Consider the following 21,687-nt stretch of genomic DNA (forward strand, 5'->3'; position numbering starts at 1 on the left):
CTCTCTGACGCAGTAATCATACACAAAGTCATGTCCCTTTTATTTATGAGGGAGAAACTCATCTAACGTGCAGGTAATGCCCATTAGGCATGAGCACACAATTACCTTAAGATCGGACAAGTTTTAGTAGTCTCACATTGGATACTAATATTACATAGGTTCACAACTCTAAAAAAACACCAAAATTAAATCCATCAACCCCTTACTGAAGTTTACCCTAGAGCCACAGAGGGCAACAGCAATTGTTACAAATCCACAATCAGAGCTAATCTAGAAAGGTTACAGCAAATGGTAATTACAATGATTATCTTCTCAGATAGAGGAACTGTGTTTACAAGTGTCTGATAGTCCTAGAATTTACCAGTATGAGTTAATTCTAGGGGGGAAATAGTCCTAGAATTAACTCATACTGGTTGGATTGCGTCCATTTTCCCAATATCAAATGTCGAGCAAATTTTGCCCAAATTACTACAAAGATATTGTACAATAATTGTTAAAAAAGACATATTTTACAATATAAAGTAACATTGTTATCACTGACAAAATGGTCCTACGCCCACATATCATCCCCCATGTTATCACTATCTTATATTTTTAATTTGTTGGCGAGCAAAATTTCTTCTCCTAGTGTCAATCCACCATGACCACCACCACACAAGTTTGAAACCACAGTGCTGTGTAGCAGCAGGTTTCCAGGGTGGCAGATGAACAGGGCTCAAGCACTATATAAAGCCCACACAGGACCCGCATTCCTTCACCACCGAGCTCACACATCCACCAGCAATGGCGTCCATCATCACAAAGCTCTTGCGCCATTTAGCACTGTTCCTCTTCCTTGTGCAGCTCACCGACCCCGCTCTCGCCTCAAAGATCAAGAACCACGCTTCTCTCAAGCCTCAGCCATCGAGCACCTACATCGTCCATGCCAACCACCTCGCCAAGCCGCCCCACTTCGCCACCCTCGAGCACTGGTACCATTCCATGGTGGCAGACAACTCACCTCACCCCTCCAACACCAGCCGCATCCTGTACACCTATGACACTGTGATGCAGGGCTTCGCCGTCCAGCTCACTGGCGACGAGGCCCGGCGCATGTCAGGCGCCCCCGGCGTCGACGGCGTGTACGAGGACGGGCTGTTCTACCCTCAGACCACGAGGTCGCCGGGGTTCGTCGGCCTCGACCCGAAGAACGGCGCCTGGAACGAGACGAACTTCGGCGACGGCGTCATCATCGGCTTCATCGACACCGGCATATGGCCCGAGAGCGTAAGCTTCAACGACAGCGGGCTCGGCCCCGTCCGTGCGAGCTGGAAGGGCAAGTGCGTCGACACCGAGGACTTCAACGCCAGCCTGTGCAACAACAAACTGGTTGGGGCCAAGGCCTTCAGCGCTGGCGCGGACGCCAGGGCGATTAGGAAGAGCGGCGGCGGCGTCTCTTCACCGAGGGACAAGGTAGGACATGGCACCCACACTTCGTCGACGGCCGCCGGCGCGGAGGTCTCGGACGCCGGCCTCAACATGTTCTCGCTAGGGACCGCGCGGGGCATGGCGCCCAAGGCGAGGATCGCCATGTACAAGGCGTGTGACCCCGACGGCTGCTCAGGGGCGGACATCGTCGCGGCGATCGACGCCGCGGTGAAGGACGGCGTGGACATCATTTCCATTTCCCTCGGAGGCCCGCCGCGCTCCTTTCACAGCGACGCCGTCGCGATCGCCACCTTTGGTGCTGAGCGCCAAGGCATCTTCGTCGTCCTCTCCGGCGGCAACGCGGGACCGGAATCATCTACGGTGATCAACTTCGCGCCATGGATGGCCACCGTCGGCGCCGCCACCGTGGACCGGCTGTTCCCGGCGAATCTCACGCTTGGGAACGGTGTCGTGCTCGAGGGCCAGTCCCTTTACATCATGAAGGCCAAGGGAACAGCCATGATCCCGCTAGTGTCCAGTGGATCCCCTGATGACTGGACGCCCGACACGGTCATGGGGAAAATCGTGGTGTGCATGGACGGCGCAACCGACGCGTATGGCATTCTCTTGCAGAATGCTGGTGGAGCAGGCATAGTTGATGTGGATCCTCGCGAGTGGTCTCGAGATGGCAGCACGGCCTATCCATTCACCCTTCCGGGTCTCACGCTCAGCTACACCTCCGGCGAGAAGCTCAGGGCATACATGGCCTCGGAGCCCAACCCGGTGGCGTCCTTCAGCTTTGGCTGTGAGACGGTCATCAGCAAGAACAGGGCGCCGGTGGTGGCGGGCTTCTCGTCGCGGGGGCCGAACCCGATCGTCCCCGAGCTCCTCAAGCCCGATGTCGTCGCGCCGGGAGTGAACATCCTCGCGGCCTGGTCGGGCGACGCGTCTGTGTCGGGAGACGACCGAGTTCGAGACGGGAGGACAGCCGACTACAACATCATCTCGGGGACGTCCATGGCGTGCCCGCACGTCGCCGGCATCGCGGCGCTGATCAAGAAGGAGTACCCCAGCTGGACGCCGGCCATGGTACGGTCGGCGCTGATGACGACTGCCTGGACGCTCGACAACCGCGGCCGGCGCATACGCGACGACGGGGCCACCGCTGGCCGCCACGACGAAGTCAGGGCCGCGACACCGCTGGTGGCCGGGGCCGGGTACGTCCACCCGGATCTCGCGCTGGACCCGGGCCTCGTCTACGACGCCGGCGAGCGCGACTACGTCGACTTCCTGTGCGCCCTGAACTACACCCCGGAGCAGCTGCGCGTGTTCGTGCCGAACTTCGTCGGATGCACGAGGACGCTCGCCGGCGGCCCCGCCGGCCTCAACTATCCGTCCTTCGTCGTGGTCTTCGACAGCCGCACCGCCGTCCGCACGCTGACGCGGACGCTGACCAAGGTGTCCGACGAGGCCGAGACGTATAATGTCACCGTCAAGGCGCCGAAGCACGTGAAGGTGATCGTCACGCCGAGGACCCTGGAGTTCAAGGAGCCGAAGGAGACGAAGAGCTACACGGTGGAATTCAGAAATGAAGCCCGTGGAAACCAGAAGACAGAGTGGGGTTTCGGATACATCAGCTGGGAGAACGAGAACCATCGTGTCAGGAGCCCAGTGGCCTTCCATTGGAACTGATGACTTCCAGTAGAAACTTGCAGACTTGCAGTAGAATAAGAAGTGATGTGACTTGTGAGAGAGCTATTCCATTGGAATCATTGGAATAAGAAGTGAAGCTATGTTGATGAGTTGATCGGACATGTATCCTCTGTTGTGACTCTGTGATTGTGAGAGCTACTGGTGTTAATAATAGTTATATAATCTTTCTTGTGTTCTGTTAATTTTGCTTGTGTGCCTGAACACGCGACACAGTTGCAATTCATCAGAGTTCCATGGCCTCGGTCCTCCGGGTGAGCAACGGAGAGTTTTCAGAATCCATGTCCTCCTGGCCTCCTGGGTGGGGACCTTCCATTGAGAAGGAGAAGAAGAGGACCCCCCCACGCCATGGTGGCGAGAGCAGGCCCGATGCTTGCTCTCCACGGCTACTGCTTGATGCTTGTGTTCTTCTCGTTCTCCTCCAGTTGAAAGCGGCGACTTGGTGCTGCCGGCCGGATGCAGCGGCGCGAGCGTAGCCGGCAGTGACGGATCCGCAGCCGCGTATGGGAGATCTCTGTCCACGGATGGAGGCGCGGGAGTGATCTCGACGGGATTCGCGGCGGCCAACGGTGGTCGGCCGGCCCGTCACGCCGCTAGGGACATTTTGCAGAGAAATACCTAATTTGGATCGCGATTAATATTTTCATAAATCACCCTATTTTGGATCGTGATGATTAATCGCGATCCATTATTTCACAAAAAAACCCATAGTATTTTCAAATAAGCCCTTCTCCAGGTGGGCAGCTCGTTCTGATTGTCCCCCTCCTCCCGGCGAGCCGCCGCTGCCGACGGCCGCGCCGTCATCCGTCCCTTGCAAGAGGAAGGTTCAACGCATCCATCATTCCATCCCATGCTCCTCCGCAAACCGTAGCGTGGCCTTTCACTCGTCCGATCCAAAGGCGATTCACAGGCTCCTGCGGCAAGGGCCGGAAGCGAGCGATGCGCCGCCTCCTGCGCACGCGGCGTGGCCGATCCCCCGCCGTTGTTTGGTCATTGGGAGTGTGGTGACAGATGGAGGGGCCTCCAATTGCGTCGTGCTGCTGTAGTTACTCCACCGGACGTAGGGAAGCAGGTAAGGGAAGTAATCAGGCCACAAAGCTCTATTTTTGCTTTAACAATGCCACCGTTATAATCAAGAAGGTCCCCGCTTTTTCATCCATAATTGGGATATAAAGTACAGTAACATTTAAACTGTTCGGTATTTCAGTGCTTGCTTGCCTGACTTAAGGTGGTTCTTTGACAGCCAGAAGTACTATGCTGGTTGTGGTTGGCATTTACTTGCAATTTCTCCACACGTGGTGAATTTGCTAGACAGAAGACATGAACAGAACGGAGGTATTGCTTCTGCAGTGGCTGGTGACGGGTGCACAAACATGCATGTTCTGGAACAATATTTGGGATGGAATTGTTCCTTGCAGCAATAGTTTTCCTATGTTACATGAGGAACCAAATGTAACTCAATTACAGAACTACTTCCACCTAGACCTCTCTGCAAGCATTCCAGAAATTCATTTTGCCAGTTTCAGTGCTAGCTCGGTTATTTGGGTTTATAGATGGGGTAATCCTGTTTTAACCTCAGTCAAAGGCTTACAAAACTGTCGTTGGGCACAGGCACACTCCAGTTCATCAAATGGAAAATAAATGTCTCTTCCATCAAGTTGGCCTGAAAGTCAAGATTTATCCTTGAGTTTAATTCCGTGGTGTTATTCATCATAGAGCAAAATCAAGATACTTCCTTCGGATTTCTGATTGGCTAGATTATATTCTCAAGTTCTTTTCATGTTCTCTCTTTTTCATTCAATGCTTGTACATATACTCTTTTTTTTCCTTTTCTGTAATATAATATAATTTGAGGGCCTTGTCCTTTCTGTTCTTAAAAAAGAAGAAGCTGCAATCAGATTGCGGCTCCATATATTATTTCCATTAGATGATAAACTTGAGGAAATGTTGCAAACAATAAACAATGCAGTTCAAAAAATTGATGATACACTCCTCACATCACATAACACAATTACTCCCTCCGTTCCAAAATGTAAGTCGTTTTGGTTTTTTTATTACATAACCTAGATGCATATATTAAAATTATGCGTGTAGAAAAGCCAAAACGATCTACAATTTAAAACGGAGGAAGTATTTTCTACAATTTTCACAGCACGTGTGACATGACTTCTGGTCATCGTACTTGTCGACACAGCTTCTTATGTACAAGGATAGAACGTCAATGATTATATAAGGGCGTGCCAGATTGAGCCCGCTTGAAGAGCTGTAGGTAGGTATGTCTCATTTACAATCCAACTCAGTCTTATTTATTTTTAGTTTAAAATAATATAATATTATTGTCCAGCTTTTATAGAGCCCGGTTCTTAAATTTACGAGGGCCTTTTACCAAGCTGTAGGCGGAGGGTTCAATGCTTCGATCCGCCAGATAGTAGGCGTCGATTTTGCCCCGACCAGTCCTGTCATCCAATTCAAAGCCTGGGTAGATGGTGTCGGCGCTGATAGAAGGGAACACCTTAGGGCTCACTGACAATGCGCGGAACATGCCAATGAACATGGCATTCCCGTCGAGGCCATGGACAGGTATCGTCTTCCTCGCTTCCAAATCAACCCGGTACACTTCATACTTCCTCGTGTAAATTGACATGCTACGGTGCACAAGCATAAGCTCCCTGGCATTCTCCACCAGCTGCAGAGCGTCCCCATGGGGAAAGGTCGGCATGGGCAGTTCGGCGGCCACCACCAGCCGCGGTGGCTGGTTTCCTGCAGTCTCCACTACCATGACTTTACCTTCCACGATGCAGTAGAAGCGGCCTGTGAATGACAAGACCGACATGATCCTGAACCTGGTGTCGCGATGGGCCCGAACGCGCAGTGGCCCTGGAGCTCGGGGATGTCCATCTGGACGCACTGCCCCGTGGACGCGTTCAGGAACCGCCGGCGGTGCGGGGTGGGCGCGTCGACGTCCTCCCGGAGCATGAACCATCGGCGCGGGTGGAAGCGGCTGTCGTGCAGGGCGCCGTGCCCGCGGGGGTCGGCGGCGCACCGCCGCCACGCGCGGCACACGGCGCGGGACCGCACGTAGTCCGCCACGTCGCTGGCGAGGACGCGCTCGGAGATGAGCCACGCCGGCCCGCCCGCGAGGCCGTTCGCCCAGTCGTGGGCACGGACCAGATCGTGGGGCGCGGTGCGCGCGCGCTTCGTGCCCCAGGTGGGGAGATTCGTCTCGGCGGTGGATGTGGAGCAGCAGGGGCGTGGCGGATCGTCGAGGAGGGCACTCGGCCGCTTGGCCGCCCGCCGTGACGGGACATGGGATCGGGACGCCGCTCGCTTCGTCATCCGGAGGTGCAGATTGCGGCTGCGCCTCGTGCCCGGGGGCTGGAATCGGTGGAGTTTGCCAGTTTGGTGCGTGTTCGAGTCCGACCCTACCGAGCCGGGACGGGAGCGCTACATCTTTTGCGATCCGTGCAATACAGGGACTAGAACTCCCACAGTCCCACTCTGATCTGGTGCATGCCAACTCCGGTTCGATGAAGACTGTATGGTAATGGTACCGACAACTAATTGTTTTTAATTTTTTAACTCGTGACTTCATTATCTTCAAAAGTTACAAGGCTTGGAAATTTTTACGTATAGTACAGTAGCAACTTCAAATACGAGCCTAAAATTTGTGGAATATAAATCGCATGCCTCAATCATGAGCATTTCTTGTCTCTTTGTAATTATCTTACTACTCCCTCCGTACTCACAAAGGAAGTCGTTTTGGACAAGGTTTGGGTCAAACATTGGGAATATAAATTATGAATAACTTTTAAGTTGTTGAGTTTGGAAATGTGAAAGTCATATAAATAGATTTGTCTTGAAAAATACTTTCATAAAACTATACATATATCACTTTTTGATAAATATTTTTATAAAAACAAAGAGTCAAAGTAATACTTTGGAGACCGTGTCGCTGTCCAAAACGACTTTCTTTGTGAGTATGGAGGGAGTACTTGTGAAGGTAGCACACCATCGATATTAGTGTCTTTTTTTTTTCCGAAAGACCCATAATGATTCCCAACGTTAATTAATAAGAAGGGAAGCAATTACAGGCACCAGAGGCGCCAAGGCGCCAAGTTTTAGTAACCCATCCTGAAGGATATTAGTGTCCAGATCGAAACAGAATGCGTGCCCTTTCTTGGATGCATCCAAGTGCCAGCATACACATGACCTGCCTCCCCTTCTAATCCGAGAAATGTTACTGTCAGAGATATGATCAGTGGCTCAATGTTGCTTCTCACGCTACTCCATCAAACTAAGAATAATTTTGTCTCTTCGTAAGAGCGGGAGTTGCCTGATTAAAATGCCATGCCAAAGCTATACTTAGCTAGCAAGATGGCAATTTTAAGCTACAACATTCTGTTGGCGAGAGTGGTGACGTGCGTGCGGGAGCTAGCCATTTGCATGGGGAAGGAAGGTTTAAGAGGAGAGGATATGTCCAAAAATTTTAGAAATTCGTATGCATCGTTCTTATGAAAGATATTTGTCATATCACCCACTTTTGTTACCTGAATTTCATACTATTTAGCCTAAAATTCCATACTATTTACCAAAATTGCATATTGTTAGGTCCAAAATTTGTTATCTCTAGAAAAATCATCTGAATTGCATGATGTTTATCCTTAATTATTGCTGCACAAATTTATAATTTTGGTACAAATGTATATTGTAATTTTGACATGTCCATGAAACATGTGTTCATTCCCTAAAAATGGTATCATAAAGAACCATGCAAAAATCGTAAAACGTTTCACCCGCAACTAAAGATGGCACCATGAAGCACATCCAATGGACAGGAAATTAGGTGAAATGACAAAAACTTTATGAGTCATGTTGCAATGAAAGGGAAAAAAAAACAAAGTTAACAGAGAAGTACACAGCATAATACTTTTCTTTTCTTTTGGGAAGTACGAAACGGCAACACTAGTGCCGCACCCGTTCATCATGTCACTGACAGGTTGGGCAAATGAGTGCTCATGCGGGTATAAATACCAGTGCATCCCTACGCCATGTCTTCCCAAGCCGGAACCTCTCGTGCATCAACAATGGCGTCCAAGTCCCCCAGTCTCCTGCATTGCATACCCATTTTACTTCTGCTCGCACAGCTCGCTCACTCGGTCATCATCCCACCTCCGAGCGGTCCGAGTGGCTGCCAACAAGAGCACGATCCCCAGCCTTCCAGCGCCTACATCGTGCACACAGACCACCTCGCCAAGCCGTCCCAGTTCACCACCCCAGAGCACTGGTACACCGCTATGGTGGCCTCGCTCTCCCCGGCCACCACCTCCAAACGCATCTTCTACGTGTACGACACCGTGATGCGCGGCTTCGCCGCCGAGCTCACCGACGACGAGGCCCGGCTCCTGTCGGGCACTCCGGGCGTGTCCGGCGTGTACAAGGACACGGTGGTGCATCTGCACACCACCAGGTCCCCGGGCTTCCTCGGCCTCAACAAGGACTTCGGGATCTGGCCGGATACGGACTTCGGCGACGGCGTCATCATTGGCTTCGTCGACACCGGCATCTGGCCAGAGAACCCCAGCTTCGACGACACCGGGCTTGGCCCCGTCCGGCCGAGCTGGAAGGGCCGGTGCGACGACGGCGAGCGTTTCAACGCTAGCATGTGCAACAACAAGCTAGTAGGCGCCAGGTTCTTCGCCGCTGGCACACGCCCGGAAGCAGTCGACGTGGACACCGACTTCCAGTCGCCAAGGGACGCCTACGGCCATGGCACGCACGTGGCGTCAACGGCAGCCGGCGCGGAGGTTCCCGGCGCCGGCCTGTTCATGTTCGCGCGTGGGACCGCGACGGGCGTGGCTCCCAGGGCGAGGGTCGCCATGTACAAGGCGTGCAACCAGGACGGCGGATGCGATCTCACGGCCATCGTCGCGGCGATCGACGCCGCGGTGAACGACGGCGTCGACATCCTGTCCTTGTCCATCGGAGGTGGCGCCTCGGAGTTCTACAAAGACACCATGTCCATCGCCTTGTTCGGCGCCGTGCGGGCAGGCGTCTTCGTCGCCTGCTCGGCCGGCAACTTTGGCCCGCTAGAGTCCTCGCTGAGCAACGTGGCGCCGTGGATCACGACGGTCGGCGCCGCCACCGTGGACCGGGTTTTCCCGGTGAGCGCCACGCTTGGAAACGGCCAGGTCCTCACCGGTCAATCTCTCTACGCCCAGGCGGCCAAACAAACACCAATGGTCCGGCTGTTGCCCAGCGACTGCACTGGCAACGACCTGGTGCCGGACAGGATCATGGGCAAGATCGTCGTGTGCAGTAGCAATTTCGGAGTTTCTCCACCATACGGCGTTGCAGTGCAGAGGGCCGGTGGCAGCGGGCTAGTTTCCGTTGCCACCGTGGAGCAGCATATGGACGGGCTCATGGTCCAGGCGTTCACCCTTCCGGCTGTCAGCCTCAGCGCCCGTGAAGCCGAAAAGCTCGCGGCGTACATCCACTCGGAACCTTACCCGGTGGCGTCGTTTCGCTTCACCTGCAGCACGGTCACCGGCGAGAACCGCGCGCCGATGGTAGCGACCTTCTCGTCGCGCGGACCCAACCAACTCGTCCGCGAGATCCTCAAGCCGGACGTCATCGCGCCCGGCACGAACATCCTCGCCGCCTGGCCCGGCGAGTCGCCCCTGACACGCGCCGACGGCGACACGAGAAGATCAAGCTTCAACATCATCTCGGGCACCTCCATGGCGTGCCCGCACGTCGCCGGCGTCGCCGCGTTGCTGAAGAAGAAGCACCCCGACTGGACTCCGGCCATGGTTCGGTCGGCGCTCATGACGACGGCGACGATGCTCGACAGCCACGGCAGGCCCATCACGGACAACGCCCGCCCCGGCGGCAGCACGACGCCGATGGCGGCCGGGGCCGGGCTTGTCCGGCCGCAGCTAGCGCTCTACCCGGGCCTGGTCTACGACGCCGTGGAGCAGGACTACGTCGACTTCTTCTGCACCATGAACTACACCACCGCGCAGATCCGGATGTTTGTGCCAGACTTCGCCGGCTGCACGAGGACGCTCCCCGGCGGCGTCGGCGACCTCAACTACCCGTCGTTCGTTGTGGACTTCAGCAACGGCACCGACGTCCGTGTCCTGACACGCAACGTGACGAGGGTCTCGGAGGGTCCGGAGATCTACACTGTCAGGGTCGTGGTGCCGGACGAGCTGGTGGCGGTGACCGTCACGCCGGCGACGCTTGAGTTCGGCGAGCTGAATGAGACGAAGAGCTACAAGGTCGTGTTCCAGAGCAAGAACAGCTCGGCTGGTGCGCATGGCGCGGGTAGTAAGATGCAGTTCGGGCACATCGTGTGGGAAAACGACGCGCATCGAGTGAGGAGCCCCGTCGTGTTCACCTGGAACTGAACCTGACGGCGGCCTGTTCTGTTTCAGGCGCTGAATAAAGTCAGGCCAGCGCAGACGTGTTCGTTACTTGTTGGTGGTGTACTTCACATCTGGTGTCCAGTAATAAAAGGTTGCATATCACTGTATCTAAACTGCTCGAGTTCAACGTCATGAGACGCAGAGTTCAACATGAATGAAAGTTGTAGTGCTAAACTGCTAATATGATACCTTCTTCGTGTCAGTAAAATTCTAGTGCTGGTATGAACCCTTGTGCAGTTTGTGAGCTTTGTCGATGTTGATAATTGCTATATAATGTTAAGTTTTCTTGTGTTGTCTTAAACTTACTTGTGTGCCTGAACATGACACAATTGCAATTGCAAGCTGGCCTGGTAAGCATTTTGTCTACTTCAGAATTCCATATCCTCCAGTTGAACGGTAAGGTGAACAGCGAGTTCTTGTTCTTCAGAATCCAAGTCTTCCAGGGTGAGGGCCTGCCATTGAGGAGGAGGAGGAGAACACCACCACGCCCTAGTGACAAGGGCTGGCCCGACGCTGGGTCTCCATGGCTGCTGCTTGTCGTCTTCTCATTCTCCTCCAGTTGAAGGCGGCGGCTTGGCGGTGCCGGCCGGAGGCAGCGGCGCTTGTGGCCGGCAATGTCGGATCCCGAGCCGCGTCTGAGAGCTCTCTGTCCACGAATGGAGGTGCCGGAGGCATCACGGAGGGATTTGCGGCGGCACCCAGTGGTCGCGCAGCCTCGTCGGCCGCCGTCATGCCGTCTGAGATTTGTTTCATACAACCCCCTAATTTGGATCGCAACTAATAATTGCGATCCAAATGAGGGGTTTTGGAACATTACCGGAAGATATATTTTCAGAAGGGGTGTCATGTGAAAATTACGGTTCGTATTTTTTTTTTGGAAAACACCCTGCCTCCTCCGGATGGGAGGCGGATGGGCGCTCATTCTGATTCTCCCCCTCCCGTTGAGCCACCGCCGCCGACGGCGGCGTCGTCTTCCGCCCAGTGCAAGCGGAAGGTTTAACCCATCCGTCCCCTGCACCTCCTCAAACCCTAGCACAAGCTTTCCACTCCTCTGGTCCAACGGAGATTCGCTGGCTCCTGCCGCAACCGCAAGGGGCGGAAGCACGATTCGCCGCCTCCCTCGGACGAGGCGTGGCCGATCCGCGGCCGGTCAACGGGGCTATGGGGGCAGATAAACTGGTTCTCTGATTGCGTCGCGCTGGTGCAGGGAGGATGATGAGCGAGCCTGCTCTGGTTACTTGGCTGATGGCTGGACGTACTTGTGTCATTGTGTGCCAGTAAACATGATACCAGTTGCAATTCCTGAGATGAAGAAGGTAGTATCCTTCTTGTGGAGAGATGTGGTAAAATTCCTAAATTTTCACAGAGGTATCGCTACTGCAGACTGCAGTAGCTGCGTAACTGGTGATGGGAGGGGAGCACAAGCATGTTCTGCAACGACATGTGGGGCTGGAATTGTTCCTTGCAATTTTTTCCCCTGAGCTGCATACCTTTGCCAAGAATGATAGACTGCAGGATGCATCAAATTAACTCAGTGCCTACATACCTCTGACATTTGGGCTAGTACATGTTTTCTCCTCAGTCAAGGCTTACAAAATTGTCACTGGGCACACACCAGTTCATCAGGCAGGCGAGCCACTAGCTCTGGAATTCATCTAGCCAGTTAAAACACATGGTGTTCTTACTGGCTTCTTTGAACGACTTGCCGAGCTGGTCTTTCAGGAAGAGAGAATATGTCACTAGTCTCTTGCTTTATGGTAAGAGCAATAGTCTATCTGTTCCTGCCCTGCAATTCTGCTAGGCCTTGTTGAGCTTCAGCTGCACTGCAAGTTCTGAACTTCTGATACTGCAATCATCCAACATTTCCTCAACTCTCTAGCTGTGCATTCTTCATTGGAATCATAATCTTGATGAGTTGGAGTCTCTGGAAAGTGAAAAATGAGTGTCTTTTTCTCAAGTCGATCCAACCCCTACTGCTTCAAAGTCAAGGTTCATCCATGAATTTGCTGTGTTTATTCATAGAGCAAAATCAAGACACTTCCCTCTTATCATGAACATTTGCATCTCTTTCTTATTTTATTTTTGAAGATCACGCACTGTCCATATTAGTCCCTAGTGCGGAGATCAAACAGAATGTCCGCACTTTCTTGATTGCATTCAAGTGCCACGACCATGTGCTTGATCTGTCTCCCTTCCTAATTGGAGAAAGTTTATACTATCAAAGAAATGATCAGTGGCTCACTCACGCTACCACATCAAACTAAAAATAATTTGTCTCTTCATAAGAGACGTGCATCAAGTGAGGAGCCCCGTTGTGTTCATGTGGAGCTAAATCTGACAGCGGCCTGTTCTGGCGCTGAATAAAGTGTAGCAACTCAGACGTGTGTTCACTTTGACATCTGGTGTCAAGTAAAGGCTTCATCATATCATAGTATTCACTTGGTAGAGTTGATCATGAAAATGGAAACAAATTCAGCAATAGATGCAGAGTTCAGTACCTCGTCAAAATGTCTTTTGTTTTCATTGAACCTGAATCGAAGTTGAAATGCTAGTAATAAATTACAATGTTTACATTCTCTGTGTGATTAGGACTTGTAAATGCCCCCATCATCACGTATACATTCCATCTGTGTTGCGTGAGTCGACATTTTCAGGCGAGACAAGGAGAGTGGAGGCAGTTTCTTTCTGAAAAGTGCTGCTGCAAATGCAATGCACAAACTGACAACTCGATGCTTATTTTGAGTAATGGAGATACAATACCACAACCATGCGGGCGCACATAAACTAAAACCTGGCACGTAAACAAATCCCCAAATAAAAAAATCATTTGTTACTTGCTAGTCTATCTAAGAGCACAAATCTGAAAATTCGTTTGCTGTTGAGGCAAATATTAACATTGGCAATATTTAAAAAGTTTTGTCACCAACAATTGTAGCCACTTTTGATTTCTTGACCAGCAGAAAATATGGATATAAGTGAGAAACTCCTACTCCTCCAAAACTCTACCAGATTCAATACTATAGCATTGACTGATTGGATGTTAGTGGTTGAACTGAAAACAAACTCATTGTGTTCGTCATGCAGTACACACCTATTCTCAAACAACATTGTTACCTTTGTCTAGACTCCCTGTTTGCAGTCGCCATCACAATCACTGCAATAAGTAAGGTAGGATTTCCACAAACTATCATGATTTTACATACATGTGCAACAAGTAAAATCAACAAGAAATTTTTTAATGTCATACCATTTCTAGTCAACAGCCACAAGCCCACAACCCAAATTATTCCTTTTTTATGATCATAAATCCTCTAAGCTTATTACTTCTCTTGTTTCCATACAACTATTGCCCAGGAAAAGGCAATCACAACTTCAGAATGCTTGCCGCCAATAGTCGTTTATCGAGAAGAGATGGTGCGGCGGTGGTTCTTTGGAATATGAAGGAAGGTTGAGAACTTTGCATGAATCTGGTAAAGAAACGGATGACTGCTAAATGAGTACATGATCGCTATCTTTAGAATCATTACCCATCAACACAACAGGGGAAAATCAGCTTAATGTGTGACAGACTGACAGTGAAGAAATAAAAGATGAGAGAGATTTAAGAAAGTGACAAAAGGAAAGACACGGTAGAAATAATTAGGATGATCCGATCTTCGTAGCCATTGATGCGGTGCTTCTCCATCCGAATGCTCTGTTCTTCAGTCTTCACTAGGCATCGACTGATCGACCAATGCACAGGTGGTGGGCATAGAGACGAGCCGGGGGTCACTAGACGCACATTGTCAGCGATCGGAGCGACATCAACTCGATCAAGGATGCAGGAGTTGGTCGGAGCTACATGCCCCTGCTGCCCCTGGCGCCCTTCTTCCCCTACGTGACGAATGCCTGCCGGATGACGACGGAAATCCAGCGCTCCCCTGGGCTCCGTTACCTCTGCCACGTATTCTCCGGCGAATGTAACTCCGTCCGCTAATCTGCGCGGTGATAGTGCCACCGAAATTGCTCCCTATGTGCTTTGGTGAGAGGAACCTGATCAGAACATAGTGAAATTTGAGCACCGCTTCGTTTGCCGTCACGCTTGGACACCGCAGGGAGGAGGTCGTTGGAGAACAACCAACGGCGGGCCCAGTATCGTGAAGTGGCGCGGCCATCTACAACCTGGCGCTGCTGCCCAGGATGCGGAGAACACGGCCATGTCAGTCAACGTGGTGTCCAACAGCCGTGAAATCTTTCTCGGCACACATTTCCCCACTGTACGCTGTATGGATGTTTTGTTTCGCTCCAATATCCTACTTTGCTAATTGAGGGGCACATATACACAAGAGGTGGGCGAAAAAGACCGAGAATTGTGCAGTGTTAGAACAAGCCTAGGGGAGAGCTCGCTCATGAAGGCGAACACATACACTGGAATCAGCAGAGGAGGATTACCAATTCGGCCTTAGCACCGCTTCTCTTATTTGTCTGTTCTCTCCGTTTAATGAAAGAGCATTACAAGTCTACAGCTCCGTCTTTAAAAACACCAGGTCGGCATCCAATAACTCAAGTAGCCGGAATCCGCACGCACGTTATGCATGCACCATCTACTAACAATTCTCACTCTCCATGCTTGTGCAATGAAACTGTCCAGTGAGACTCGCCTTAGCCTCACCAATTTGCTGTGTAATCCCTTTGGGAAGAGAGAACAATTTGGTCCAGTTCCCAAACACTCATGCAGAAATCCTCCTCCAAAACAGAAAATGCGCACCCGTTGGACCACGCAACATGTGCGGGGCAACACGAAGCTCGCCTCCTACTGCTCGTCCCATCTCTCTTTGCCGTTTGTCATGGAGAGGGCAGATCATACTTCCCTGGCTGCGATCCGATCAGTTTAGCTGAGAAGAACATAACAGAAAAGAGGTGCTAGTATAAGTAGCGGCAGCCTCCTGTGTTCATTTTCTCCATGACTGAATGTGTTGACAGCCATGACCATGAGCGACTGGTCCGGCCACATTTCCCCCTCCCATTTGGTTAACCATTTAGATATTGGAGCAAAACAAAGCACAAGGCCCTATTGTTGACAATTTGGAGTGTCCTCCCCTCCACGTACCAAGAGCGCCGCCGTCAGGATGTTACATGAGGTTCTCCTGCTCAGATTTCTTAACACATAGCACCGTCATAGTCCAATTGCTTAGTGCTGGACAAGTTCAGTGCGATCCTGAACTTGTCATCAGTTATCTGTCTGTGCCACATATTAGATAGGGGTATAAATGGATACACACATCGCCCACCCATTAGTCTGTTCTGGGCTGCGTTCCTGCCGATCGCCCGCGGCATGTCCCGCCACTACGGACCTACACTATGTGTGTTGGTGAGCCTCTTGCGACTTTCTTCTTTCAGTTTTCACTTACAGTGCCATATATTCTACTAATTTGTTTGTTTGCTTTTATTTTCTTCCACAGTGTAGCTGGAGCTCATTCCCCACATGCGGCAGCGACCCCGATCCATTGCTGTCTCTCTACTACTACCGTGTGCCGAGATCTAGGAAGAATGAGACAGTAGGTGACCGTGCGTGTGATGATAATCCAAAGGAATAATTGCTACCCGTGGCGTGTTATGGAATAATATTTTGACCAAAAGAGTGCAGCATTACATATTTACATTTGCGTGCAGAAACTTAAATGCAATCACGAGTGGCCAGATTGCAGCATTGCCTGGCTGAGAATTGCACGGCTATTTTTTCAAGAGCTGAGGCTTCCATCGGAGCTAAGGCTCTGAAAACAACAGAAGGCACCAGAAGAGCAACTGAACAAGAAAATCATATACCGTAACAGAAAAGGATGGATCCAACAGAAAACGCAGTCTGTGGTGGTGACGCGCAGGGTTGAAAGCTATGCAGGTGTGTTGTCAAGGGCTTTCAGGATTTCTGAAACAGCAGTGCATTTCCACGAGGCTGAAAAGTTGCCATGCCCAAGTTTATGTATAATAGTACATACTGGCCTGCTGAATATATGTGGCTTAGTATTCATTGATCATTCATATTTTCTTTTCTTAATTTCTTTTTCTTGGCTAGGTCTATCATTATTTACTACTCCCTTGGGTCATAAATAATTGACGTTTGGAGAAGGTCTAATCATTTCGAAACGTTGACTATTGATAGCTTCTAAAATATTTAATTTCAAAACGTGGAAAATCTTATATTTGGATTTACCTGAATAATACTTTATTCGGTACCTTATTATGCCAATGATTATTTACTACTCCCTTTAGTCATTAATAGACTTACGAGAATTTATTAGGATCTAATTATGTTTTTTTTACCAGAGGGGTGATTACTGCCATAAGCGCCTGAATATACCGCGGACGACTTGAAATCCATGGCACCTATCACGAAAATCTGTTTCTTTTTTCTGATTTCATTCGTGAAGATAAAAACATTGTAAATATCGGTATGGTAACGAGGTTCTGCAGTCTGCGTTTCATACATAATGTCATGCCATTTCACGATCAACTCAGACAAGAGAAACATAATGATATTGGATTTTTTTATTTTAATACTATTACGTAAGTTATTTATAAAAATACTCCACAAATTAGAAATATAGTTTCACAAATTTATAAAAGTATAGCGTCAGCATCTGTTGAGTGGAGGAAAATAGTATTTACTCCATTGGGAGGACAAAATTGAAATTTTGCCCAATTGGTGAATGAAAATTGAATTTTCATCCATTGGAGGACGAAAATTCCATCCAATAGACCAAAGCTCAATTTTTGATCGTCCATTGGACATACCGTATTTTTTTTGTCCACTCGGCAGAATGTTCTTCCGCCCATAGGACAAAAATTAAAACACTAGTTTCGTCCGTCCATTGGATAAAAATTCAAACTTTGTCTGTCCAGCAACAATGGTGCTATCTTTTTTTGGTCCTGAACACGACCTTGCTCAATTCTTGCTCCTGAACACGACCTTGTACCTCTTCTTCTCATTCTGCTTGTCGAACCGCAGCGTCCGTGGTGTGACGGTCACCGCTACCTGGTCCGGCGCCACGACCCTCACGGTGTAGGTCTCGGGACCCTTCGACACCTTCGTCACAATTCGCTTCAGCACGCGGACGTCGTTGCCGTTGCTGAGGTCCACGACGAACGACGGGTAGTTGAGCCCGGCTGCGCCGCCGCGAAGTGTCCTCGTGCAGCCGGTGAAGCCGGGCACGAACATACTGATCTGCGCGGCGGTGTAGTTCAAGGTGCAGAGGAAGTCGACGTAGTCCTGCTCCTCGGCGTCGTAGACCAGGCCCGGGTCGAGCGCCAGCTGCGGCCGGACGTGCCCGGCCCCGGCCGCCATCGGCGTCGCGACGCCGCTGCTGGTGTGGCTGTTGTCCGCGATGGCCTGGCCGTGGCTGTCGAGCGTCGCGGCGGTCGTCATGAGCGCCGACTGGATCATGGCCGGCGTCCAGTCGTGGTGCTTGTGCTTCAGCAGTGCCGCGACGCCGGCGACGTGCGGGCACGCCATGGAGGTGCCCGAGACGATGTTAAAGCTTGCTCGCCTCGCGTCGCTCTTGCTTTGTGTCAGGGGCGACTCGCCGGGCCAGGCGGCGAGGATGTTCGCGCCCGGCGCGATGACGTCCGGCTTGAGGATCTCGCGGACGATGTGGTTGGGCCCGCGCGACGAGAAGGACGCCACCACCGGCGCGCGGTTCTCGCTGGTGACCGTACGGAAGGTGATGAGGTGAAGCAGAACGACGCCACCGGATCTGGCACCGAGTCGATGTACACCGCGAGCCTGTCGGCTTCACGGGAGCTGACGGTGACTGCCGGAAGGGTGAACGCCTGGACCATGAGCCCTTCCATACACCGATCCAGGGGGGCGACGGAAATTAGCCCGCTGCCACCGGCCATCTTCACTGCCACGCCGTATGACGGATAAACGCCGAAATCGCGAGCACACATGACGATCTTGCCCGTGATCCTGTCCGACACAAGGTCGTTGGAGCAGTTGCTGGGCAACAGCGGGATCATTTCTGTGCGGTTGGTCGCGTGGGCGTAGAGGGACTGCCCGGTGAGGACTTGGCCATCCCCAAGGGTGATGCTCACCGGGAACACCCGGTCCACGGTGGCAGCGCCGACCGTCGTGATCCACGGCGCCACGTTGCTCAGCGTGTATTCCCGCGGGCCGAAGTTGCCGGCCGAGCAGGTGACGAAGATATACACGCCCTCCGATGGACAAGGACAGGATGTCGACGCCGTCCTTCACCGCGTCGTCGATCGCCTCGACGACGCCCGCGCTGCTGCAGGAGTGCAGGACGCACGCCTTGTACATGGCGACCCTCGCCCTGGGTGCCACGCCCCGAGCGACCCCGCGCGCGAACCCGAAGAGGCCGGCGTCGGGGACCTCGGAGCCGGCGGCCGTGGACGCGACGTGCGTGCCGTGCCCGGCCTTGTCCCTCGGGGACATGAAGTCGTCGTCTCTCGTCACGCTGGGGCCGGCGGTGAAGAACCTGGCGCCGACTAGCTTGTTGTTGCACATGCTGGAGTTGAACCGCTCGCCGTCGACGCACCGGCCCTTCCAGCTCGGCCGGACGGGGCCGAGCCCGGTGTCGTCGAAGCTGGCGCTCTCCGGCCAGATGCCGCTGTCGACGAAGCCGATGATAACGCCGTTGCCGAAGTCCGTGTCCGGCCAGATGCCGAAGTCCTTGTCGAGGCCGAGGAAGCCCGCGGACCTGGTGGTGTGCAGGTGCACCAACCTGTCTTTGTGCACGCTGGCCACGCCCGTGGTGTTCGACAGGCGCCGGGCCTCGTCGTCGGTGAGCTCGGCCGCGAAGCCGTGCATCGTGGTGTCGTACACGTAGAACACGCGGCTGGAGTTGGCGGCCGTGGAGAGGGAGGACACCATGGAGGTGTACCAGTGCCCGAGTGTGGCGAAGTGGAACGGCTTGGTGAGGTGATCGGTGTGGACGATGTAGGCGGTTTTAGGCTGATGAGGTTTGTGCTCGTGGTGAAAGCTGCTCGGACTGCTTGGTTTTGAGACGGAGGCCGAGGCTTGTGCAAGCAGAAGCAAAAGGCTTAAGCAACGGAAGGCACCGGAGGTTTTGGACGCCACTGTTGATGCAAGGGAGGTTTGGCTTGGGGCGACGAAATGCATAGGGATGCACGGTTATTTATACTCGCGCGAGCTCTCATTCGCCCAAAATGTCAGCCAAGGGCTGAACAGCCGGGACCGAATACTACCACAGGAGTGCACATGTTTATGGCCGGTCCCATGACTCCAGTCACACAATAGATGGTTTTTCTTTCCATGGGTTTTCCATTTTGTTTGGCTGGAGGATGAAGCCATCAATTTGGTCCATGCACTGCAGTGGCTGTACTAGAGTACTACTATGACATACTTCGTCACAGTCTGATCTGCAATAGTTTCTTATTAGACATGATTAGGCAAATGTTTAGTTCCAGCCAAAGTTTAACCATGCAAAATCTTTTTTTTCAAACAAGATCCTACACGTCATATTCCACGAAGATTAAGTTGTGTTGCTATTTTTTCTGTTTTGAAATATAATGTTGCTATTTTTGTTCGTCGCAACTTAAGCAAGAATAATTAAATTATTAATATAATTCTCAAGTTAGGAGTAGAACCAACCAAATGAGAATTTGCTATATCTCGGCTGGCAAGCGATGTGGCTATACACAGCAACCACCAGCGTTCGATTTCCCGGAGCAGAGCTGGTGCACTACCTTTCTTCTTCTTAACGATGCACCATTTGTTTTATTGATAAAAAAGATAGCACCGTGCAATAAAAATAGAAGCAGTCGACCAAGAGAAAAAATAAGATCAAAAAAACTATTAATTGCTAGGAACGAGGTGCCTCAGTCTCTTTGAACCCACTAGGCACCGGCTCCATGCCTCCTTATTTTTTGCGAGCAATACCAAGGTGGGTGATTATTTGTGCAAAAAAAAAAGGCGTTGCGCTTCTTCCAAAGTCCCAAGACAAGTTGTGTTTGATTGTCTTCCTCAGGACTAGATCCGATCCATTGGCGACACCGGTCGCCTTCCCACTACTGGGAGGTTGTTTAGCAATGTTGCCATCCAGAAAAATTCAATAGCACCTTAATAAATCAGTAGCATTGGCACCGTAGTTGTACGAGTACTGCATGTTGTCCACCTTCGCTCTCTAGGTTTGATTTTTCTGAAGTTTCCTAATTCATAAAACTCAATATCAAAGGCAAGAAGATATCTTGAAATTTGGACAAATCAAGAACTGATGAGTGACTTGTAAAGTTCGTCTTGGTTGTAAAGGTAAAAGAAATTCTCCACCGGCACATTTATAATGTTTTCCCCACGGAAATAATGTTGATCTCTAATCCGAACTTCGAGCATGAGTAAATCATTGGCTGAAACCTCCATGTACCATTGGTATAATTTGTACATCTTCATTGGAAGATGGTCCACCAACTGCGGCCACACTTTCCTTTTTCCTAAAGAAATACTAGTATAAGCAAATATATTCCTGAACTTATCTTTCTGGTGTAGATTAGATGCATGTAATTTAAATAAGTACTACCCATCACAACTTGTAAGACTTAGCCTAATCTTAGCATGGAAACCTCAAGCTGTTCTCACTTCGAATGGAGTTGATGTAGGCGATGGTGGATCTATGCTAGGTAGGGTACCTCAGTTTATAAGGGGAGAGTAGGTCAGTGAGCAGGTGGCACTTGGATAGTTGGATGAATCCAAGAAAATGTGCACGTATTGTTTTGCTCTCTCCACCGATAAGGTATTGTCTGCACATGCAGCAATTTTTTTTTGAGTTACACTTGCTTTTTTTTTAGATCTTGAGTTACACTTGCTTTTTTTAGAGGAGTTACACTTGGTAGTTGCTAGCATAGTAGCATAGCACGTGATCCGATCAGCGTACTTCATTGGGCCCCATTACTACAGCGAGGCCCAAAATAGCTGCACATGGACCGGACCTCACCCAACAGCCTTCTGCGGCTGCTGGTTGAGCCTTGGCCCTTGGACTCCCGTAGTCGATGCGGCTTTACTATCCTTGGGCCCATGTCCGAGTCAACGCTAACAACAATAATGCCTGACAACGAGATCGCCTGACGACTCCCGAGAGGCTCAGATCCTAGCGATCCTCGGTCTGCTTACTGCTGACCGCGACGCAACCCC

General features: G+C 51.3%; 2 protein-coding genes and 1 pseudogene across 2 annotated transcripts; 2 read left to right on the plus strand and 1 right to left on the minus strand.

Moving 5' to 3' along the window:
* The first annotated feature begins 773 nt into the window (after positions 1-773).
* LOC101761433 (subtilisin-like protease SBT1.8) lies at positions 774-3,219 on the plus strand. Its single transcript, XM_004958070.1, has one exon. The coding sequence runs from the start codon at positions 784-786 to the stop codon at positions 3,097-3,099; it is 2,316 nt and encodes a 771-aa protein (XP_004958127.1). The 5' UTR covers positions 774-783; the 3' UTR covers positions 3,100-3,219.
* A 4,982-nt stretch (positions 3,220-8,201) lies between these two features.
* LOC101761825 (subtilisin-like protease SBT1.7) lies at positions 8,202-10,755 on the plus strand. Its single transcript, XM_004958071.2, has one exon. It carries the CDS (start codon positions 8,202-8,204, stop codon positions 10,524-10,526), a length of 2,325 nt encoding a protein of 774 aa, XP_004958128.1. The 3' UTR covers positions 10,527-10,755.
* Positions 10,756-17,466: 6,711 nt separating this feature from the next.
* LOC101759557 lies at positions 17,467-19,413 on the minus strand (annotated as a pseudogene).
* Between the last annotated feature and the right edge of the window lie 2,274 nt (positions 19,414-21,687).

Source organism: Setaria italica, chromosome II (assembly GCF_000263155.2).
Source record: "Setaria italica strain Yugu1 chromosome II, Setaria_italica_v2.0, whole genome shotgun sequence".
NCBI lineage: Eukaryota > Viridiplantae > Streptophyta > Magnoliopsida > Poales > Poaceae > Setaria > Setaria italica.